This window comes from Ischnura elegans, chromosome 1 (genome assembly GCF_921293095.1).
Source record: "Ischnura elegans chromosome 1, ioIscEleg1.1, whole genome shotgun sequence".
NCBI lineage: Eukaryota > Metazoa > Arthropoda > Insecta > Odonata > Coenagrionidae > Ischnura > Ischnura elegans.
This window is the reverse complement of record NC_060246.1, coordinates 14445733-14464139: the sequence shown is the minus strand read 5'-3', so window position 1 is coordinate 14464139 and position 18407 is coordinate 14445733. Positions and strand designations below refer to the sequence as shown.

The 18407-nt window shown below is 41.4% G+C and overlaps 1 protein-coding gene across 7 annotated transcripts in view; it reads left to right on the top strand.

Annotated features, from left to right (window-relative positions):
- The window catches only part of LOC124155890 (myosin heavy chain, non-muscle), a 143178-nt gene that overhangs the window by 82963 nt on the left and 41808 nt on the right, over window positions 1-18407 (top strand). For 4 of the 7 annotated variants that reach the window (XM_046530075.1, XM_046530065.1, XM_046530114.1 and 1 more), the window contains exons 2-5: window positions 2860-3016; window positions 12492-12682; window positions 13295-13303; window positions 14465-14488. In XM_046530075.1, coding sequence (XP_046386031.1) covers window positions 2860-3016; window positions 12492-12682; window positions 13295-13303; window positions 14465-14488 — 381 coding nt within the window. The remainder of the gene's footprint in view (window positions 1-2859; window positions 3017-12491; window positions 12683-13294; window positions 13304-14464; window positions 14489-18407) is intronic. The other 3 variants (XM_046530085.1, XM_046530094.1, XM_046530102.1) reach the window with 3 other exon arrangements.

The following is an 18407-nucleotide window of genomic DNA, read 5'->3' as shown; positions in this document are numbered from 1 at the left end:
ATCTATCCCCTCCCCTCCCCTCCGCTGATGCATTGCTGGCAAGGTGCGGCTCATCGGCAGTTTGTTGACACTCTCCTCCCCCCTCTCTCTCTCCCCCTCGATGTCGCGACCTTTGGCTTGCACTCCGCGCCACCACCACCGGGGCGCACCAAGGATGTGTGTGTGTGACAAGTGCACATCGTGCACGCTTGAATCCACACACTATTCATCTACAATAGGGTGGTTTCCTATAATGTTTTAATTGCCTAAATTGAATGATTATTACTCCTGGAGTACGCTTTTCACGCTTTTAGATTGTTAAATGACGATATCTATTTTTCGAGATTAAATGAAAAGTGAAAATTTTCAAGCGCGCGAAAACGCGACGGCTAAGTATGAATGCTGGGAAAAGCCTGTGTGACGTCATTCTGGTTTCCGCTGTCGCCTTGTGAGGTGACCTTGGGGCGAGGCTTTGAGCGCTGATACGACGCGGGCTGCTAGCGGGTAGCAGAATACCCTGCTACCAGGTAGCGATTGGCTTAAATAAGGATTATTAATACCATATCAAACGAAGGAAACTTTCCGACATTAGGCAGTTTTAATAGGTGATTATTAAGACATGTTTCCCTGAGCTCTGTGTCTCATGCATACATTGGTAATCTCAGACGATGTAAAACTCCTATCTACTCGTATAGAAACTAGGTCCCTGTGACGTCACTTGGAGTGGCATCTCATGGGTGCCAATCTGGCCTTTTTCAAATGAGGTTAAAATTGACCATTGCCATTCGTCTAAACTGGGATTTGTAAAACCAAATAATTTGCATATTATGAATACACTACTGGTGGGTAATGAATCGCAATCAATGCATTTCGTTTTCTTTGATGAAGGAAACTACCCTATTCATATTACCCCAATGCAAGCCGCCTCCATTGGTGTGTGTTGCAGGAGATGTCAGGACCATGGTCAGGACACCAGCCGTTTAAGAAAAAGGAAATGCGTAAACGTATTTCCGCTTTGAATTTATAGCAAATCCTTTGTTTAAAACGAATTCCTATGCATATCCATTTGGAAAAATATCTCGCTTAATTTATCGTCTTTCCCGTTCCTGATAATATTGTGAGGTTGCAATATGATTATCTTGTTTGATGTTGGGCACGATATGGTGGAAGTTCTTAATATTATTGAAATAATACATTGCAATATTTCCACCGAGTTTTAAACGCGTTTCGTCGTTACAAACAACATTATCAAGTGTGTTGTAACGACGAAACGCGTTGTGTAATAATAAAACTCAGTGGAAATATTGCAATGTCTTATTTAATAACTGCAAAATGATGTCCTCCGTGTCGCTCTGAAAGATATCTTTTCTCAATTGTTTTAGCAGTCTATGCCTCCGAGTCGCTAGCGGCTCCCAGTCTTATTATTTTAACATGTAACGCTAACTATGTAACGCTTTCTGTACGGAAGTAAAAGGTTTTGACCAATGTCGCAGCTTTCCTCTGCATTTTATTTAATTTATAGATTAAGTCTTTCATCGCCGGATCCGATATGCGCGTTTCATTTCAGGCGTGGCCGGATGAGTGCGAAATAGCAACTCTCCTATTCTTTTTTATCCGAATATCTTCCCGTAACACGCTTGACGAATCCTAGCTTCTTTAGAGCTCTGCCACAAATATTCCTCATAGGTGTTCCACGCAATAGGCCGAGAAGTATTGTTACTAAAGAGAAAACTATGAGCGTGCCATCAGCTTGAAACAGTTAATAAACGAAATGATGAATAAGTTGTGGCCTTTTTTAAGTGACAGAAATAGATAAATTGGATATATTTTGAAAGAATAGTTTCTTAAAAAATTGAACAGTTTCTGAATCAATCTAAAAATCTTTTTCATCGGACGACTTTAATAGTCGCTCAAAATATTTATCTCCGTAGTTCCTTTCCGAAAGTAATCGTAGAGCTTATCTGAAACATGAGTGTTTTTCTCCTCAGAATTTGATTTTTAAATATTCTGCTTTTATACGAATTTATCCTTAGGCTTTTCTTATTATCTTGGTATAATATTGTTAGCCTCTAGAACCGTAGGCCGTGTCTTTGGCGTGCTCAGAGGGATCAGAAATTGAGTAAACCTGGGGTAAATAAAAATATTTTCAAACCACTTCATGCATCTTCTTTTTTTTTGGATAATAACTTCAATTCTAGCGCTTTTCCCGTCGAATTTCGATTTCTTGGTGGGATGCGCATCATGCATAACCACGTTCTTACTATTATTTTGAGTATACGCCTCATAATTCATTTACCAATTGTCTTGCATGGTGTGTGATTGACACATTAAGTATGATGGTAACTAGCGTTCTCTCTCTCTTTCTCGCACATTTTGGCAGTAGTATGACGTATTGTCCTGGAATACCTAATTTAGAACAGCAGGTGCGGTATTGCTGTAATCGTCAGTATCTTAACTACGGGGCAATAAAACAGATTTCCGGTGGCCTTATTTAAATAATCACCGTATTGAAATCGCCATATTTGACCCGCGACCAGTAGAGAGTTTATTGCGGCATGTTCTCTACCTTCCAGTATCGTATGGCCATGAAGTCACCTCGATGATTCAGGTTAATTTGTATTTTTTATTATTTTGTGGCGAAAACACCTTATTTTTGTTTTTTTTTGCGTTGAATGATTTAGGCGTTGCTTTAGTGAAGATTTCCCGCGTGTGCATAATTCTTGTGTCATCCTAGTAGTAGTTGAAAAAAGTCTCTCAATTTTCTGTCTCAATTGTGTCGTTGAATTGTCTCCCGTGATCCTTGTAGAGCTTCATCCTTAGCGGGGTGATCTCTCGATTGGTTTTCTTTGAACTTATAATTGTTCTTTTCCTTTTCCACAGACCTACTCCGGCCTTTTCTGCGTGGTCGTCAACCCATACAAGCGACTTCCAATCTACACGGAAAAGATAATGGAGCGCTACAAGGGAATCAAGAGGCATGAAGTTCCACCGCACGTCTTCGCCATCACCGACAAGGCTTATCGCAGTATGCTCCAAGGTAAATAAACAACTGAGCCTCTTTTGGGCCGCTTCTTGGGTTTTTGTCAAACGTTCTTAATTTTAGGGATTAGTATGGACAGCCTGGTATACTCTAGGGAGGCATAGAAAGGGGGTCCTAGTTATGCTAGGGTTTTTGGGATGGATAGCGTTGAAATTAAGGAGAACCATAATAAGTAGTATATTTGGGGTCTACTATGTGTTTTTAAAAGAGCGGGCTCGAAAGAAAATTGGTCAAAAGCTGGACTCACTCACCCTGCCACATAGGATCACAAATTCACGATGAAGTTCAAGAAGCAAAAAAAACGGACATTTGGAGGGAATCCTTCCTGCATAGAGGAATAAAGGAGTGGAATGACTTACCTGATGAAATTTTGAGATCTTTTCCGCATTTGTTGAAATTTTTGCGAGTAGGTGTTCTTCAATTCTTTATTCATGTCATGTGGTTCATGAGGGAGCATTGGAAATTGGGTTATTTGGTTCAAATCTCATTTGAAGATAGTGTGGTATTCGTATAAGTGTATTTTTTATCGTTGTGGTGTATTTTCTGTTTCTGGTCTTTGGTCTGCTGTAGGTTGCCACGTCATTCATTTATTTTAATTCTCATTTTAACTCCAAGCAATAGCCTACTTGTAACATATTGTGTATCAAATGAAATAAATGTAGGAGGTAGCGATGCGTTCTGAGTTTCTTTTTATAAAACAGACCCTAATGAGAAGCAATATTGTTCATATTTCCCTATTAAGTTTAGCTTATCATCTCTGTTCGGGGCGGTCTTTATGAACCGAACCCAATTTTGTGGGGAATATCTATCCGAAATGCCTTGGATTTCTTACGTTGAAGTACTGCCTTTTTTCGACTCTAGTATTTTTTCATTGCCTGAACTTTAAATTGTCTGTAATTGCTAGTTGAAATTCAGGCATATGCACCGTTTATTGGATATACGATCGCAACGAATGCTCGTGGAATGTTCACGATGGGCCTCCCCTGAAAATTTCAAACTGATAGCTCAAGTTTTTACAAAAGCTACTCATTACGGGTAAAGGGTGGTCATGAATACTTTCTATTGACTGTGAACCTGTTCCTAAAAGTGAAGATGAAAACTAAGTACGTAGCATACATGATTTTCAATTGTTTCGGATTTGTGGTGTCTTCCGAATATGTCTTGGATAGGAGTCGCGAATTCGCGTGGCCTGGTCGACGCGTCTGGTGGCAAGAGCGCGAGTGATTCAAGGGGCCGCCCTCAGTGGTGTCAGCTTTTTCGGGCGGGGGTCAAGTTGCACTGCCGGACGCGACGGGGAAAGCCCAGTTGGATTTCGACACGGCTTTGAATGGGGGCCGCACATTTAGTCAAGCTCTTAACGACGTAGGTGTGAAAATTTACTATCCCGCTCAAATTCATTTTTTACCAAGCGGACTCGTGTGAGCCGGAAAACAATACCTTTCCTTAGTCACCTCGATGTGGAGGTTTATCTTTCATTTTCGTCGACTAAACGCTCGCGTTCAACCGGTTTTTTTATTGCCAAGGATTTGGTGTCGAGTCACGTCGCATTAGTGTGTCACGCCGACCCCGAACGGATGGTTGATAATTTTCGCTGAAATAAAGAAGGAAAGGGGCCTTCGGTAGTGATCGTGGGGAAGGGAGGAAGAAAAAAAGTGACTGTGAGTGAGTTGAGTCACTTATCTCTCCAATGTTTCAGCGGCTTGTTTTCTTCTTTTTTTCGCCATCGGTGCACGTGGAGAGAATACAATTGGGAATGTGAGGGTAAATATTTCTGCCGCGTTTAGTCGTTTCCATTTTCACTGTGCTTCCGTGCTGGAGAGTTTATAAGTACGCGCCATGTCAGGAGGTGGGAGGTGTTTGCTCAAAGGTGCCGGTGTTTTTTCTCTCTGCCGCGGTGTTGTGGATATTTTCATGTTTTATGAAACGGGAATTGATGAGAGTCATTCTTTCCTTTCATCCTCCGCCCCCCCCCCTCCCACCGCCCGCGCCCACTTCCTCGCCTACGCAATTTGCCTTATTCATCGACGGTGATTTATTTGGTTTCCACTCGCGGCGATCTGTTTATTATCCCTCTTCTGATACGCCTTCACTCCCATCAATCTCTCCTTCCCGCCCCACCACTCCCCCCTCCTGCATCGCCCCCCTCCCTCCCCCCCCCCCCCCCCGAAGATGCTCCTCGAAATGATCCCTCGCCTCGGCAATATGTACATATACGTACGTCTCTATATTGTTCTTAAATAGCTCTGTCGTTGGGAACGTTAATGGAGCTGCAGTTTAAAATCCCCCCTCCCTAATCTCTTCTCCTCTCACTGCTTGCCTTCTTTCGTCCCTTATTAGGCTTCGGGGATCATCGAATTCTATTTGAGGGACTCGAATCGCGTGCTGTTGAAACTTTGACGTCACTTTGGTTTAATTTTCCGTCCATAAACGTCTGGTCATCGCAGTTCTTGGTGTTATTGACTCTGAATTATTAATATCTGCCTAATTCGGTGTATGGCGCAGCTGCATTCCCGTAGCCTGATCGTTTGTTTATGGCGGCCTTTGCCTAAGGGGAGGTTGCGAGACCACTGTGTAAGAGTCCGATGGACTACGCGTATGTCTTGCCCTCGTAATCCAACGTGGACGCTTGCTAGAGTGGAGCAGAGCCGTGAGGGGAGATAAGGTGACTGGAAACTTGTGCGGCATCTTGTATAGAAATATTTCCTTATAGGTGCACAATAACGCCTTGTTGGGTATCTCATTGTTTGCTTGGAATACCTATCGTTTGCTATCCTTCACCAACCAGTCGGTTTATGGTCACCCTTGAAAATATGCTCGAGGTAAATGAAGTTCCTTCCAATTTTATTGGGATATCATCAAATCTATGGTTTGAAGGAAGGTGTCTATTAAGTATTCGACGGATCATTTTATATCCGAGGTGCAGCGAATGATGTAAATATTCGGAAGTTAGTTCGTTGGGATAAAGTGGGATCTTTTTCAGTTTTATTTTCCAACATTGAGCAAGTCTCTTCGAACCTTTGACTTACTCTTGAGCTTTCGTTTGTTTATGTCTTCATCTTGTTTCCCTTCCCCCCCTCCCCCTTCCTCCGCTTGCGCACCAATCATTAGTAGAGGCTGAAAGGATTACATATATGAGACCCCGGTCCGTACCGCAGAAGCTTGATTTCTGTTACCAAATAGACATTATCACGAGTATAAATTTCTGTCAACAGCCCTACTTAATTGTAACATATTTATGTGTGAAATTCGAATCACTCCTCCCTTCAGTGAATCCATTTCAGTGGGCGATGGGTGACGACACATCCAGAGTCTGACTTGAGCTCCCTCTGTGGTAGTATTCGTGGTCGATGCACTCTCCTCCCACGATGAATAGTAGCTGCTTCGCTCGGGTGGCGCCGACTTCCTCTTTTTTTTATGATTCCGCTGCTGCCGTGAATCAGCTTTCTGGGATATGAAGTTCAATCCCGCGGGAAGAGCGCTTGCGGTCATTCACCCACTCCACCGTGCTGTCCCTTCAGTACGACCTTCAGACTGCGAGGGAAGGCGAGCCGCTGCGCGCGTTAATTTTCGGTGCGAACCCCGTTCGCAGGCGCGCGCCATGTCGGGGTGCATTAGCATCGGAATCCCTTTCCCCCGCCTCCCAGCCCCCACCCTCCTCCCTCGGTAATACCGCCCTCTTTTGTTTGTTTGTTTTGATCTGCGCCACGCGAACGTGTCGGGTTTAGCGAGGAGCATTTCCGCAATTTTTAGGCCCTCTAACCTGTGATTACCACCCATCCACGTCGCCGAAATAACTTTTTCGTCTTAAGACTATTCCATGGCCGCTCTGGGGCGTTTGTCATCTGACTTGGACAAGAGCCGTTGATACCTCAAGAGTTATTATGGCGCCAAGGTTCCGTAGCGTTATTACGTTTTTCACTAGATAAATTCTTAGTATGTGATGATTGTTTAGAAAAATGTTGATTGTTTGTGCATTATCATGGTTGCTGTGCGTGTGATGCGACCGAGCATGTAATTTCCAAGTTAGAACGTGCCTATTTCCATCATTGCGTCGCTTTGTGCGTCCGGCATTCTCTCCAATCTTAAGTGCTCACTTTATTACATTATGCGCTCATATTTGGCAGAACGTTTGAGAAAATATTTATTATGATATTGCATGGGAACAATGTATGCAATGCAAACTTAGAGTATTACCTCAAACATTGTATGTTTGAAATAAAAGCCTTAAACTCTTGGTTTGGCCAGTATTGAAAAAATACAGAAATTCATTCCTGAATGTCCAGGTTTTCTTTGAGGTTTATGTCGCATATGGGAATTGTTTTATTTTTCCGCAGCAGTCCGTATCTAAATAGATAATTGACCAATCAAAATTCATTCCATTGATTAGTTTGATTGGTATTATTTGACTTTCCTCGTACACTTCTGCTTGATAAACCTCGTAAACATATGCTTGATAGGGAATCACTTGGAAGATTTGTTCATGATACGGCCGCAACTTGGTTTACCTTGGATTATTATGGCAATTGCCTCTTGGGGAAATATTCTATCAACCACAGCGTATGATCATGAAATCGATTGCCGTAGACCGGCTTTTGTTTTGTATTAGCTCATTTTCCTTTGGTCAGGATTAAGAGATAATTACCCTAAGCCGCCTTACACTGCATAAAATTATAATAACCAGTGGACGCTTCTCTTTATCATCGTGGCTGTGTGGGTCACACCGTGTTAGTTAGCTGCAAACTGGACTTATCCCGCTTTGATCGTGCATCGCTGGCTAGGAGATGTCTGCTATTATTTTGTGTGTCACAAATTTGAAGTTTTACGGTACCAGTAAACTCGTTTGTATTATTTCTTAGGAATAACCGTGTTATAAGGTGCATGCATTTGTTTTTTCTTCGAAGCCACGTCATTTAATCTTAATTTTTTCCAATCACTCTTATTGTCGGTATTCGTTGACAGCCGGAGGACGGGCCACAGTTATTATATCCTTGATAGACAAATTGAATGCCCTTAATATTTATTGCATGACAGTAAAAGACAAATTAGCAGATTTATAAACAAATTTACCGCCAAGGAATGTTTGACTTAACCGAGATTCAAATCCGTATCTTCTAATGCAGGGTTCCCACTCAACCTTGAAAACCTTAAAACCGTGAATAAGCCGTGAATTTCGTCTACCGTGAAAAAACCTGGAAAAAGCCGTGAATTTCGTCATAAAACCTTAGAAATCTCTCAATCTTGATTTTACGATGGTAGAACTACAATAGATAGATTGAAAGAAAAATGGATATTTCGATCATATTTCAAGATCAGTCACGCGCAGACATGGCCACGGATTTATCTGCTCACGTATATTCGAAGAGCAATTATTGGTCCGTGTGCCATGATGACATATTGACCTTAAGCCTGTACCAAAGCCGGAAGACTGGTAACCAAAGTGTTCATTAACACTTGCGAAAATCCAGACACTTCTTAACTTCCCTGGCACCCTGGCCCCTCCATTTTCCCACTCACAACCTTTAGTCGGAGCTGAATTTTGCAAACGATATGTGACGTCAGGAGAGATATGTAGCGCTTTCATTGCTGCGTTTGCATTCGCGGTGTCTGTCGCGTTTGTTAAATTTTTAGTTAAAGGTGCGGCCAGTGATTGTTATGTGGTCATTATTTCTGCCTAAAATGGTTTATTTACAAACCGTGATTCGCAGACATTTAGACCGTGAAAACCTGGAAAAAACCGTGAATTTTATAATTTAGATTGAGTGGGAACCCTGTAATAACTGTGATCGGCGCCGAATAATTTTCCAATTACTGCAGAGGCCATTGGTAGGCCATTTAAAACCGTCCAATAAGGAATTCACCGCTGGAAGAAGGTTATCGTTGTGTTTTGGGGGTGCGTGTTCGTTCGGTAGCTTCATCTCCGGCGCCCATCGGCGTGTTTTTCGTCACCGCTGCCGTTCGCACTTTCTCTCCGCTATCTCGCTTCGCCCCAGGCGCAGACGTTACCCAACCGGGCGACCCCAAGACACTTGCTTATCTCCGCGGGCGGAAGCGGAAACTTGCTTTACGTCTTTGTTTGGCGTGCGTGTATGCGAGACCCGTGTAAACATCGTCCATGAGCCGCGTCGCGAAGCAAAGATGTCCGACCGAGGTGTTTAATTTATCCTTTAGTGCGTCTTGCGCCTCGCTCTTTCCTCGTGGCCGACGAATCTCGATGCCTGGCGAAATGGGAATGAGAATTGAGGGAATGGCGGAAATTCGGCCTGTTGCGCGCCCGCGGGTTGGAGGTCATGATACGATCTGGGGGATGGATGCCATCCCGAACTCTAACTCGGGCTTAAATTTGTGCAGAGGGGCTAGCTCGGCGCCGTAGGTCATTCTCACGACATCTTCCCTCGGAGACGTACCCTGCGCAATGCTGGCTGCCTTCATATTACCGTGTGTACCTCAGAGTAAAGGTGGAAAAGAGCGATTTTCAGCTCCTGTACATTCAATCAAGATTGAAACAACATAATCCTAGACCACGTAATGGGCTCATTGACTAGCTACAACGAAATTGCTTGTTTTCTCGCTTTTAATTAGATTAGATATTTTGATTCCATTAAATTTAAAACTCGCGAAGAGGGAAAAGTATCGGAATTTAAATTCAATCATCAATTCGTTAATATTTCATTTGTTATCTTTCCTATTTCGCGTAATAATGCTGATGTTGGGGTTTCAGAGTTGGCTGCAGCTTTTGATAACTGCCCAGCCACCTGGAGCGCTCTTATTTATATTTTATCTGAAATGTATACTCCCCAATTTTCATGGAGAATTCGTGATCATAGTCAAATGCTTCACTTCCTTAGTTGCATGTTCCTACAATCTTCCTGTTAAAAGTGTCATTGCTTGATCAATGAAAATCTGATAATATAATTTAAAAGCGTTTCTCCGTTTGCAAATTGGAGTTTCGCATCGAAATACAATCGGATCTGTATTTGTTGTCAAACGTTTATTTTTCACGAAAATAGTGCGACATTAATGTAGAAATATCACCATAATTTTACATCTTATCATGGTATGATAAATTTCCTAAGTGATATTTTTTACCTCCTAAAATCTCGTGTATTTATCCGTAATACCACGCAAGTTAAGAAACATCATTGGTAGTATTTTACAAATTCGTATTTCCGCATATTTTCTGTATTTCCATTGTAATGACCCACTGTGGGTGAACCATGCGATATGGCCTGCGTATAAAGTGAATAAAATATATTACTTCTTAATAATCGTACTTTGCATGTCCCTGTTAAGTCTTGGAAAAGATCTTGGGTCCCCAGTAGTTTTCTTCGCTCGGTGTTTCCGAAATTGAGGGCACCACTAGGAAGTTTCTCTAAGTATCCAAGCGGAAGGTTGCCTTCTCCTAATCCACTACGGAATCCTATTCATTCATGGTGGGACTTCTTTGGCTTCCTTATGTAGAACGTTGGTTAATGAGCCTCGGTTCTGTTGCAAGAAAGTGAAGACTTTGAATCGTAATTCGTAGGATACAAAATATTCGTAAAATACAAAATAAGCGCGGCGCGTGAACGTTTGGCTGTGTTAATGATTTTTTCGCCCCTAATTTTCATGCCCTCTTTCGGTGGAGTAGATTCGATGACTTCTAAGGTCTTTAATTCCTCTCTCGTGCGTTAACCTTTTCTGCCTCTTCGCATTACACGTGAAAAGTGTTTTATATTCGTTAGAAGCTCGTGTTTTCATTTTATTAATGCCAGTTGTTTTTAAGGGAAAGAGATAGTGCTGATTATCCTTGACTTGCTGTGCGGCGTTTACACGCGAACCTCTCTTTTTCGCTCTACCCTAATGCAGGTTTGTTCCTTTTTAATTTTGAGCTCGCCATATGTTTGAGCTCCTAGTTTTCGCTCATCATTTCTTGCTTTCGACTTATATGTGAGAATCATTAGTTTATTAATTAAATTGCCCCTTGTTTATCGTCATACCTGTCAGTTCTGAACATGCTTGACGACTCTGCCCACTTGTGCTTTTTTTCCTTCCAAACCTCAGATAAAACCACCTTAATTCCATGCGCCCTCTCGTCTTCCATCCTCATTTCTAATTGGCCTCAATTTATTGAGAAACTGCGCCGCTTGTTTTGCTGTTGATGAAGTTAGTAAATTCCTTCGAATTTGCTGGTGTCATTCCCGCCATTTTGCTTGTAAATTATCATTTACTATTCGTTAAACACTAGCAAATTTATATGTCGTGTATGTTTGTCAGTAGCGGTGCTCAGAATAAAGAAATTGACCATAAATTGCTCCAAAATCATTTTATCTTGAATGTTAATTAATAAATTGCAACATGTCTTTTTGTATTAATGCAGTATGTACGTACTGTAAGCGGAGATTACTAGTAAAGAGTTTCCAGCAGTCAACAAGAGTGATCTTAATTCTTTAAATTGGCAACAGATGGTTGAGTTCTGACGATTATTAGAAATCTGAGTTAGGGGATGGAGGGATAATCGAAGTTCAGTCAATCTGAGGAAATCTCGCTCGCGTGTCAGTAAAGTATCCTCGTTCTGATGGGCGGGTTTCGAATCCCGGCTGTGGAGGATTAGCGCAAACAGACACACTGGCGTGTCGTCCTCTCCTCGCTCTCTTCCGAACTCTTTCAACTGCATCTTTCGTTTCGTCGCGTTGAACGGGAAAGTGGCGCATTGCATCGGGACGGCTGTTGCCCTCTTCTCCTGCATTTTCTGCTATCTGTCCTATCGACCGCTGATTATCCGTCTTCATGACGAACAGATTTAAGAATTTGAAATCTCTAAACCAATTCTCGAAACGCTATCGCAATGGCGAATTAACTCCATAGCTATTGGATTTGCTTTGTTGGACTCCCACTTCTGCCTGGTCGTGTATTTTAGGGCTGCTCTCAAATCAGATGAGATAATAGTATTTATAATTAATCATAATATATAATCATATCTCCTCGAAAATGAGGGACCGACATTTGAAGCATACTTGCCGGCCTCGGTGGCGGCGGGGTAAAGTAGTCGACTGCCAAACCGAAGGTCGCGGGTTCGAGTTGGTAAGATACCCTTATCCAGGGCATGGGCGTGTGTGAATGTCCTTCATTGTTAATTGTTAATTCCCCGTTGTAAAGGCCGTAAATGTGCTGTTTATGGGGTAATGGAAATAAATAAATAAAGATATCTCCATTTTTTTGGGTCAAAACTTCATGGATATATGTTGTAAAACGTATTAAATACGTCAATTATAAGTCTATTTTTCTTCAGCGTCAGCGCTGAAATGAACTGTTTCATGATGACTGCAAAAATCACACTCATCAGTATACACTTACAGTGTACTGAAAAATTCAAATCTCCCGTGGCCAAGGTAAAGTAACGAAATGGGATATCGTGATTGTGTGCAGTGACTATTTTTGCCATAGTCCCCTGGAAGAGAGTTATGATATACAATGTGTGAATCCGTGTCCTCAGATCGCGAGGACCAGAGCATCCTGTGCACGGGAGAGTCGGGCGCGGGCAAGACGGAGAACACGAAGAAGGTGATCCAGTACTTGGCTTACGTGGCCGCGTCCAAGCCCAAGGGATCGGCCGCCACACCCGCCAACGCCTCGTCCGCCGCGGCCGCCGCTCCCGCTGCCAACGCCGCCGGAAGTCCGCACACGGTGAGATGCGCACCCAACCCTTGCGGCGACCTTGTTCATGTTGCACCCTGATCTTAAGGCGAGATCATTCTTCAGCTGTCGCTTTTTCCAGGCAGTTTCCCCCTTTTCAGCAGTGGTTTGAGAATCCCTTAAAAAACTTCGTCGCCTTTGTTCGATTTCGATTCGATTTCATTCATTCATTCAGTTAAATTGTTCTTAATTCCTTATGTTTGGGCTAGGCTCCTCTAAGCCTAAAACTGTTTATCCATGTTGATAACGTGATGGTTATGGAATAATGGAATGTGTCTCTCTGATTATTGCCATATTTTCATATTATTTACTCTGTTTTTCTTGGTTAGTGTTTCCAGAAAGTCACATGAGCAATTTTAATAATCTAAAACATTTTTATTGTGAAAGACAAACTTTTGAATAACATAAGTGCAATAGCTAACTTATTTTAATTTTATTACCAATGGCAATCTTGATTATCAATGATAGTCGTTGTAATTGTGCCATAACTATGATCACTCGTATCTGTTTTTTGTCGCTTATCAGAGCTTTAGTATTACACCGCTCATATAATTGCCCCTTATGCATTGCATTATTTTTCATTTGCTGGAAATTTTATTTCAGGTGATGGGGGTAAGTCATTTGAGTTCCAGTGGTATGTTAAGACAGTTTACCTGTAGTTTATTATTTTCAAATTTTCATGATGGAACACGTTCGTCACTCTTCGAGAACTCCCTTTTTTTAGTTTGACCAAGTATTTACCCCGTATGGAAATTAAAAGAAGGCTTTCATTTCTTTTGTGGTATTGCTTTTCATAATTTCCCTCTGGTGTGTGTACCTGAGGGATCACGATGAAGTTTTAATAATGTTTCTTCTTTTTTTCTTGTACAGTTTATTAAAAATCCGATTCCTTTTCTATTGTGAAATCAAGTGGTGCGTGGTCTATGGCTAGAACTGGGACAAGAATGCGCTTTTCACCTTTTGTAGTTTTTGTATGCTCAGAAATGGGCAAACATCCATCCGAAGTAGTTGTCCAGCGCACGATCTAATTCAAAGGCCTGTTATTGGCCAGTGGCATGTTACGATACTTTGACTCTTACGAGTTAACGTCTGGTCGCATGAACGATTTTGGTGGAACGCGACATGTACGAATGCATGAATCAAATTAGAACAGGTTCTGTTTTCGGCCCATGCATTCGCACAAGTTGGATGGTTACACGGTGAGTTAGGCGTTCATTCTCGCGTTCATATATCTAGACGTTAACTTTTACGAGCTAATGTACCGTGCGAACAGGCCTCAAGTTATGAATGTTATACTTGGTGAGTGGTTGTTCATTGCATTAATTTCTGTTGATTCCATGGCCGTTGCCATTTTATATGCAGTGTATTATAATTTGGAGTTCTCAAAGGGTTTCTAGATGTTTCATAGCGCACCAATTTTAACCTTTAAGTGCGGTCACATTTCTTGTTGACTCGCTTATTGTATAAATCATGTGGGGGTGGATTACTCTCTTGCTGCAAGTAGCTTGCATGTGGGCTGTTGCCTGCGCCGTAAATTTCGGCTTTGGCACATGAGTATGTGCACTTTAGTGTTTATGAATTGCGCCCTGGTCGCATGTGAACCGTGAGGCTAGCAATGTGGTTCGTCGGGTGGCTGACGGGTTGGGTATTCGGTCATCGAGGTATGGAATGCTTGCATGCCAGTACCTTGAGCCTATGCTGATGGTGTATTCATTTCTCTCTCTTTATCTCCTGTTCCTTGCATATCCGACCGCATGATGCTACCTCCGAAAGGGACCGAGTCCTGCTTTTATCGTAGTAAGTATTAAAAACAAGCACCCCTGGTGTCGTGATTATGCAATGGTGTAAGTAAAACCAAAGACCCCTTGGCACTTAGTATGCTCGACAGTTTGCACTGCTTGAGTATCGTGGGTTGACCTTGTGTGAATTGAGAGGGCAAAGTGGCCCTCTGGAGACACTCAATGCTTGTTCGCGCGTTTAAGGAAAAAGACGAGAGACCGGGAAATGCATTTCCGATATCTCTGCCATCGCGTAGAGGGAGATGATGTGTCGCAGTTCATTGACGGACGAGCCTCTTGCCTCTCATTGCCTCTGAATGGCTAAATGCTCTTTGTTTGGCATTCGGGATGTCTGAAAATGTCGCTTACTTTAATTTGGCTCGTGTAAGAGTAGTTTTCCCCTGGTATTTAGTTTGTGGTGGTTTCTTCTCTCTTGCAATACAGTATTCTTTTTATATATTAGTTAAATATAGAGTAATTTTAGCCTTAAATTATAGATTTATTACTTGGAACGTTCAGCAATACACGTAATCCAAATATTTGACCGCTAGTACCTGAAATCCGTTATTACTTTTTCCTTAGTTTTCTAGCCTTTGTATTACATTTTTCATGTGGAAGAAAATTATGGTAATGCTTTTTCAGAAAGTGTTACAGTTGGGTGTTTTTTTTTTTGTATTTAAGCACGATGAAGTGTGAATGGTGAACTAAAACATCTATGATACCGTTTCGTGCGCATGTGCAGTTATTCATTCCCTCACTTACGCTAGTTGGCACGATCTCTTTTTTTAACCCTGAAGAAGGAATATTTTTTTCGATTTCACTTCGGAATTTCGGTGCAATATGATATGATTTAGAAATAATACTCGGTGAAATTCCCACGAAGTAATTTACCCATTTTCGAATGGCTACATTGTAGATAGTAAATAATTTGGCCTTGATTACATTTGACCATAAATCGCTGGTGTAATCGTTCATTTCATATACCTTGTATGTTTGCGATTAGAGGAATGAATGGTTAGAAAAAATGAGACTAATAATTGGTAAGAAAAGACCGATCGAAACATGATCGTATATTACATGATAGTATAATTTGAGGTGCTGTATCTGTCGTCGGGCGTACTCTGTTAAACCCGTCGTCGGGTGTTTTTAATCCATACGTGATCACATATTTCCCTCATCTAGTATGAATAAATTAGTCGTGCAATTGCGAAACTTGGTCTCTTCGAAAAAGAAAAGTCGAGCACTTTGATCTCGGTTCTTTTTCGTGTAACTCCTTTTCCGTATCGCTTCCGCTGCACAGTGTTTGGAGGAACGACGTGATCACTCGTATTTTGTAAATATTTGGTGTCATTCAAGGTTATTTCAATTTGCCTTTCGTCATTTATTTAATTATAGATAATCCTGAACCTAATGTAAACACCCGATCAAATTGAAATATGTTTCAGGGGTTTTACGAGACAGGGAAATGTCAGATAACATTTTCAAGCTGTCGGGAAGAAATATATGAGGAGGTTGGTCGATTACTTTGGCAATGGCTGATGTACCCCAATAATGCGTTAAGATTCGCCTATGTTCTTTCTATATTCGTTTCATAAAATTTTCATGCTTGAAGTAACATCATTTCGTTTTTTTTTTCAACGTATTCCACCTTTCACTGCTCTCTGAGCGTCATACTGGCGTCAGGTGAAATAATTCATGTTCGGGAAGCACGAGGGAATGAATTTCTTGTTCCACGATCTTTTCACGGCAATATTTTGCCTCTAGTTAGTTTCCCTTTTAATTACTACGATAATTCCGCGTATTTCTCCTCGATTTGTTGGTTGGGGTGTGGTTGCGGCGCAAGTGCAGAAGTCAGTGCGACTACTGACCTACACGCTCGTCCTCGGTTCGCCGTCGACCTTGGCCCCGCCCCCGTGGCAGTGAGCGACTGTGTTGACTACCCTCTCTTATCCTGGGAGCAGCACTCAATTAACCCTTCCCACCCGGAAATTCCGACCTCTCCTACCCCCCATCGCTGTCTTCTTCCCCCCCCCCCTCCACTCCCACCCTCCCCCGCCGTCCGCTGCGAAGATTCGCATTTAGCGAATGGCGTGACTTTGGGGGATGAGGTCGTACTGTCGGTGGGTTGATTCGTCTGCAGTTCGCCGCGTTAAATTTCCGGTGTGCGTTGACGCTGTTTACATGCTGGATAGGATCCCAAATTTCTCAATCATGTTTATAATTGCAAGTTATGAATTTAGGTGGACTGTTACGGGTTTTTTCTCGTTTCACTCGAAGTAGTGCAGACCAAAATTATGTAGTTACCAATCGATTGGGATAAATTAAATTTTACTGTAGGGAATGCTCTAATTGTCTTCACATAACTTCAGTTGTCTCTCTCGGGGTAGAGATGTGGCAAAGGTTGAGAACTTGTCTTTGTGATGTGTTCAGCTCAATGAAAGCATCCCTTCAATTCACTAATAATGTTTTTAGGGTATCAATGGAAGCACATCAAATCTCGTCAAACCAGCCTATCAACTTTCACTTTGAGATAGCTATTTATTCTTCATTTCTTTCTCAAATGCTCCTATGCTTGAATTTTTTATTTCCAAGCCTCACAGAATGAAGTTAGCAATTTGAGTGATGACTTGGTAGTGAGGCTTTGAAGGTCAGTGGTGAGGGAACACTCTTGGAGTATCCCTTCCTTGCCCCATTTAACCCTCTCTTGTGGCCATTGTGCTCGGTCATTGTATAATTGTCTCTTTCAAAAGGTATAATGAAGACTGTGACCCTTGGCTAGGTTGCAACAAGTAGAGTATGCATCAGTTGAGGCTTAAATGTCTCACTCTATTCTCCAGACTGAGAACAAATGAAGGTGTGAAGTATTCAACTAAAAAAAATGAATGAAATCAAACTTATCCAGGCCATAGGAAGATTTTTGATTATAAGATTTACTTTTGATATCTTGGATGACTATCTTTAGGTAGTGAATGAGATTCTGTAGCAAGTGACGATAGACTTAGTCTCGTATTCCATGTAATGGAATTATTTACAGTAGTTTGAGAAATACCTCAAGGGTGGCATGTGGGAAATTGTCTTAAAGAGTTTATCTACATTATCTGCTATTTGGCTTCATTAAAGAGTTTTATATCTTCCAAAGGTGAAAGGGTATTCATTTCCCTATTTAATTAAGGAGCATGATTATCTTAGCTAAGTGTGGAGCATGTCATTTGATGGCATTTCTCCTTAAAAATACAAACATTCTTGTAGTTGATTGATTTGAATAAATCAGAAGCATGATGTCCAACTTAATTTGTTGGTGGTATTTATTTTGATCATTTTTAAGATTTTTAAATTCATTTTTTGTCATTCTGGTATGAGGTGTTATGAGGTCTGGTGTAGGTACTTGAAAGTGATGAATTTGATTTTGTTTGTTTATTCATGCTGTGAGAATTTATCTATTTAGATATGATATGTGAGGGTGAACAATATAAAATAGTGGAATAGTGAACATGCAGCAGTTTTAAATGCAGTGTATTTAAATGGGGGTTTCCCTTCTGCTCTTTGATAATTATTATTATTGAAGCAATAATTAGATATATAAATAGCAATAGGATGTCCTCAATTCTATTTCATCAGAACAGCAATTTTTTTTGGAATTCCTCTTTTAGTATTTTTCTAAGATTACAATTTTAGTGGTATGTCTTTGCCTGAAAAGCTAGTACTTTGAAAAGGAATCATTAAAAAACGAAATTCTTGAAATTGTGTGTATTTGCAGTGTCTGCCATAAAGCCCCTGTAAGGAGAACATGCTCACTCTCTCTTTGATAATTGCACCTAGGTGCTGTAAATGAAACATCACTGTCAGAAAGAGTGAGCAAGTTGACTACATAATTCAAAAAATAAATTTTCAGTGATGGACTGTAATAATAAGTGCTAAACTCCCTACAGTATGGGTTG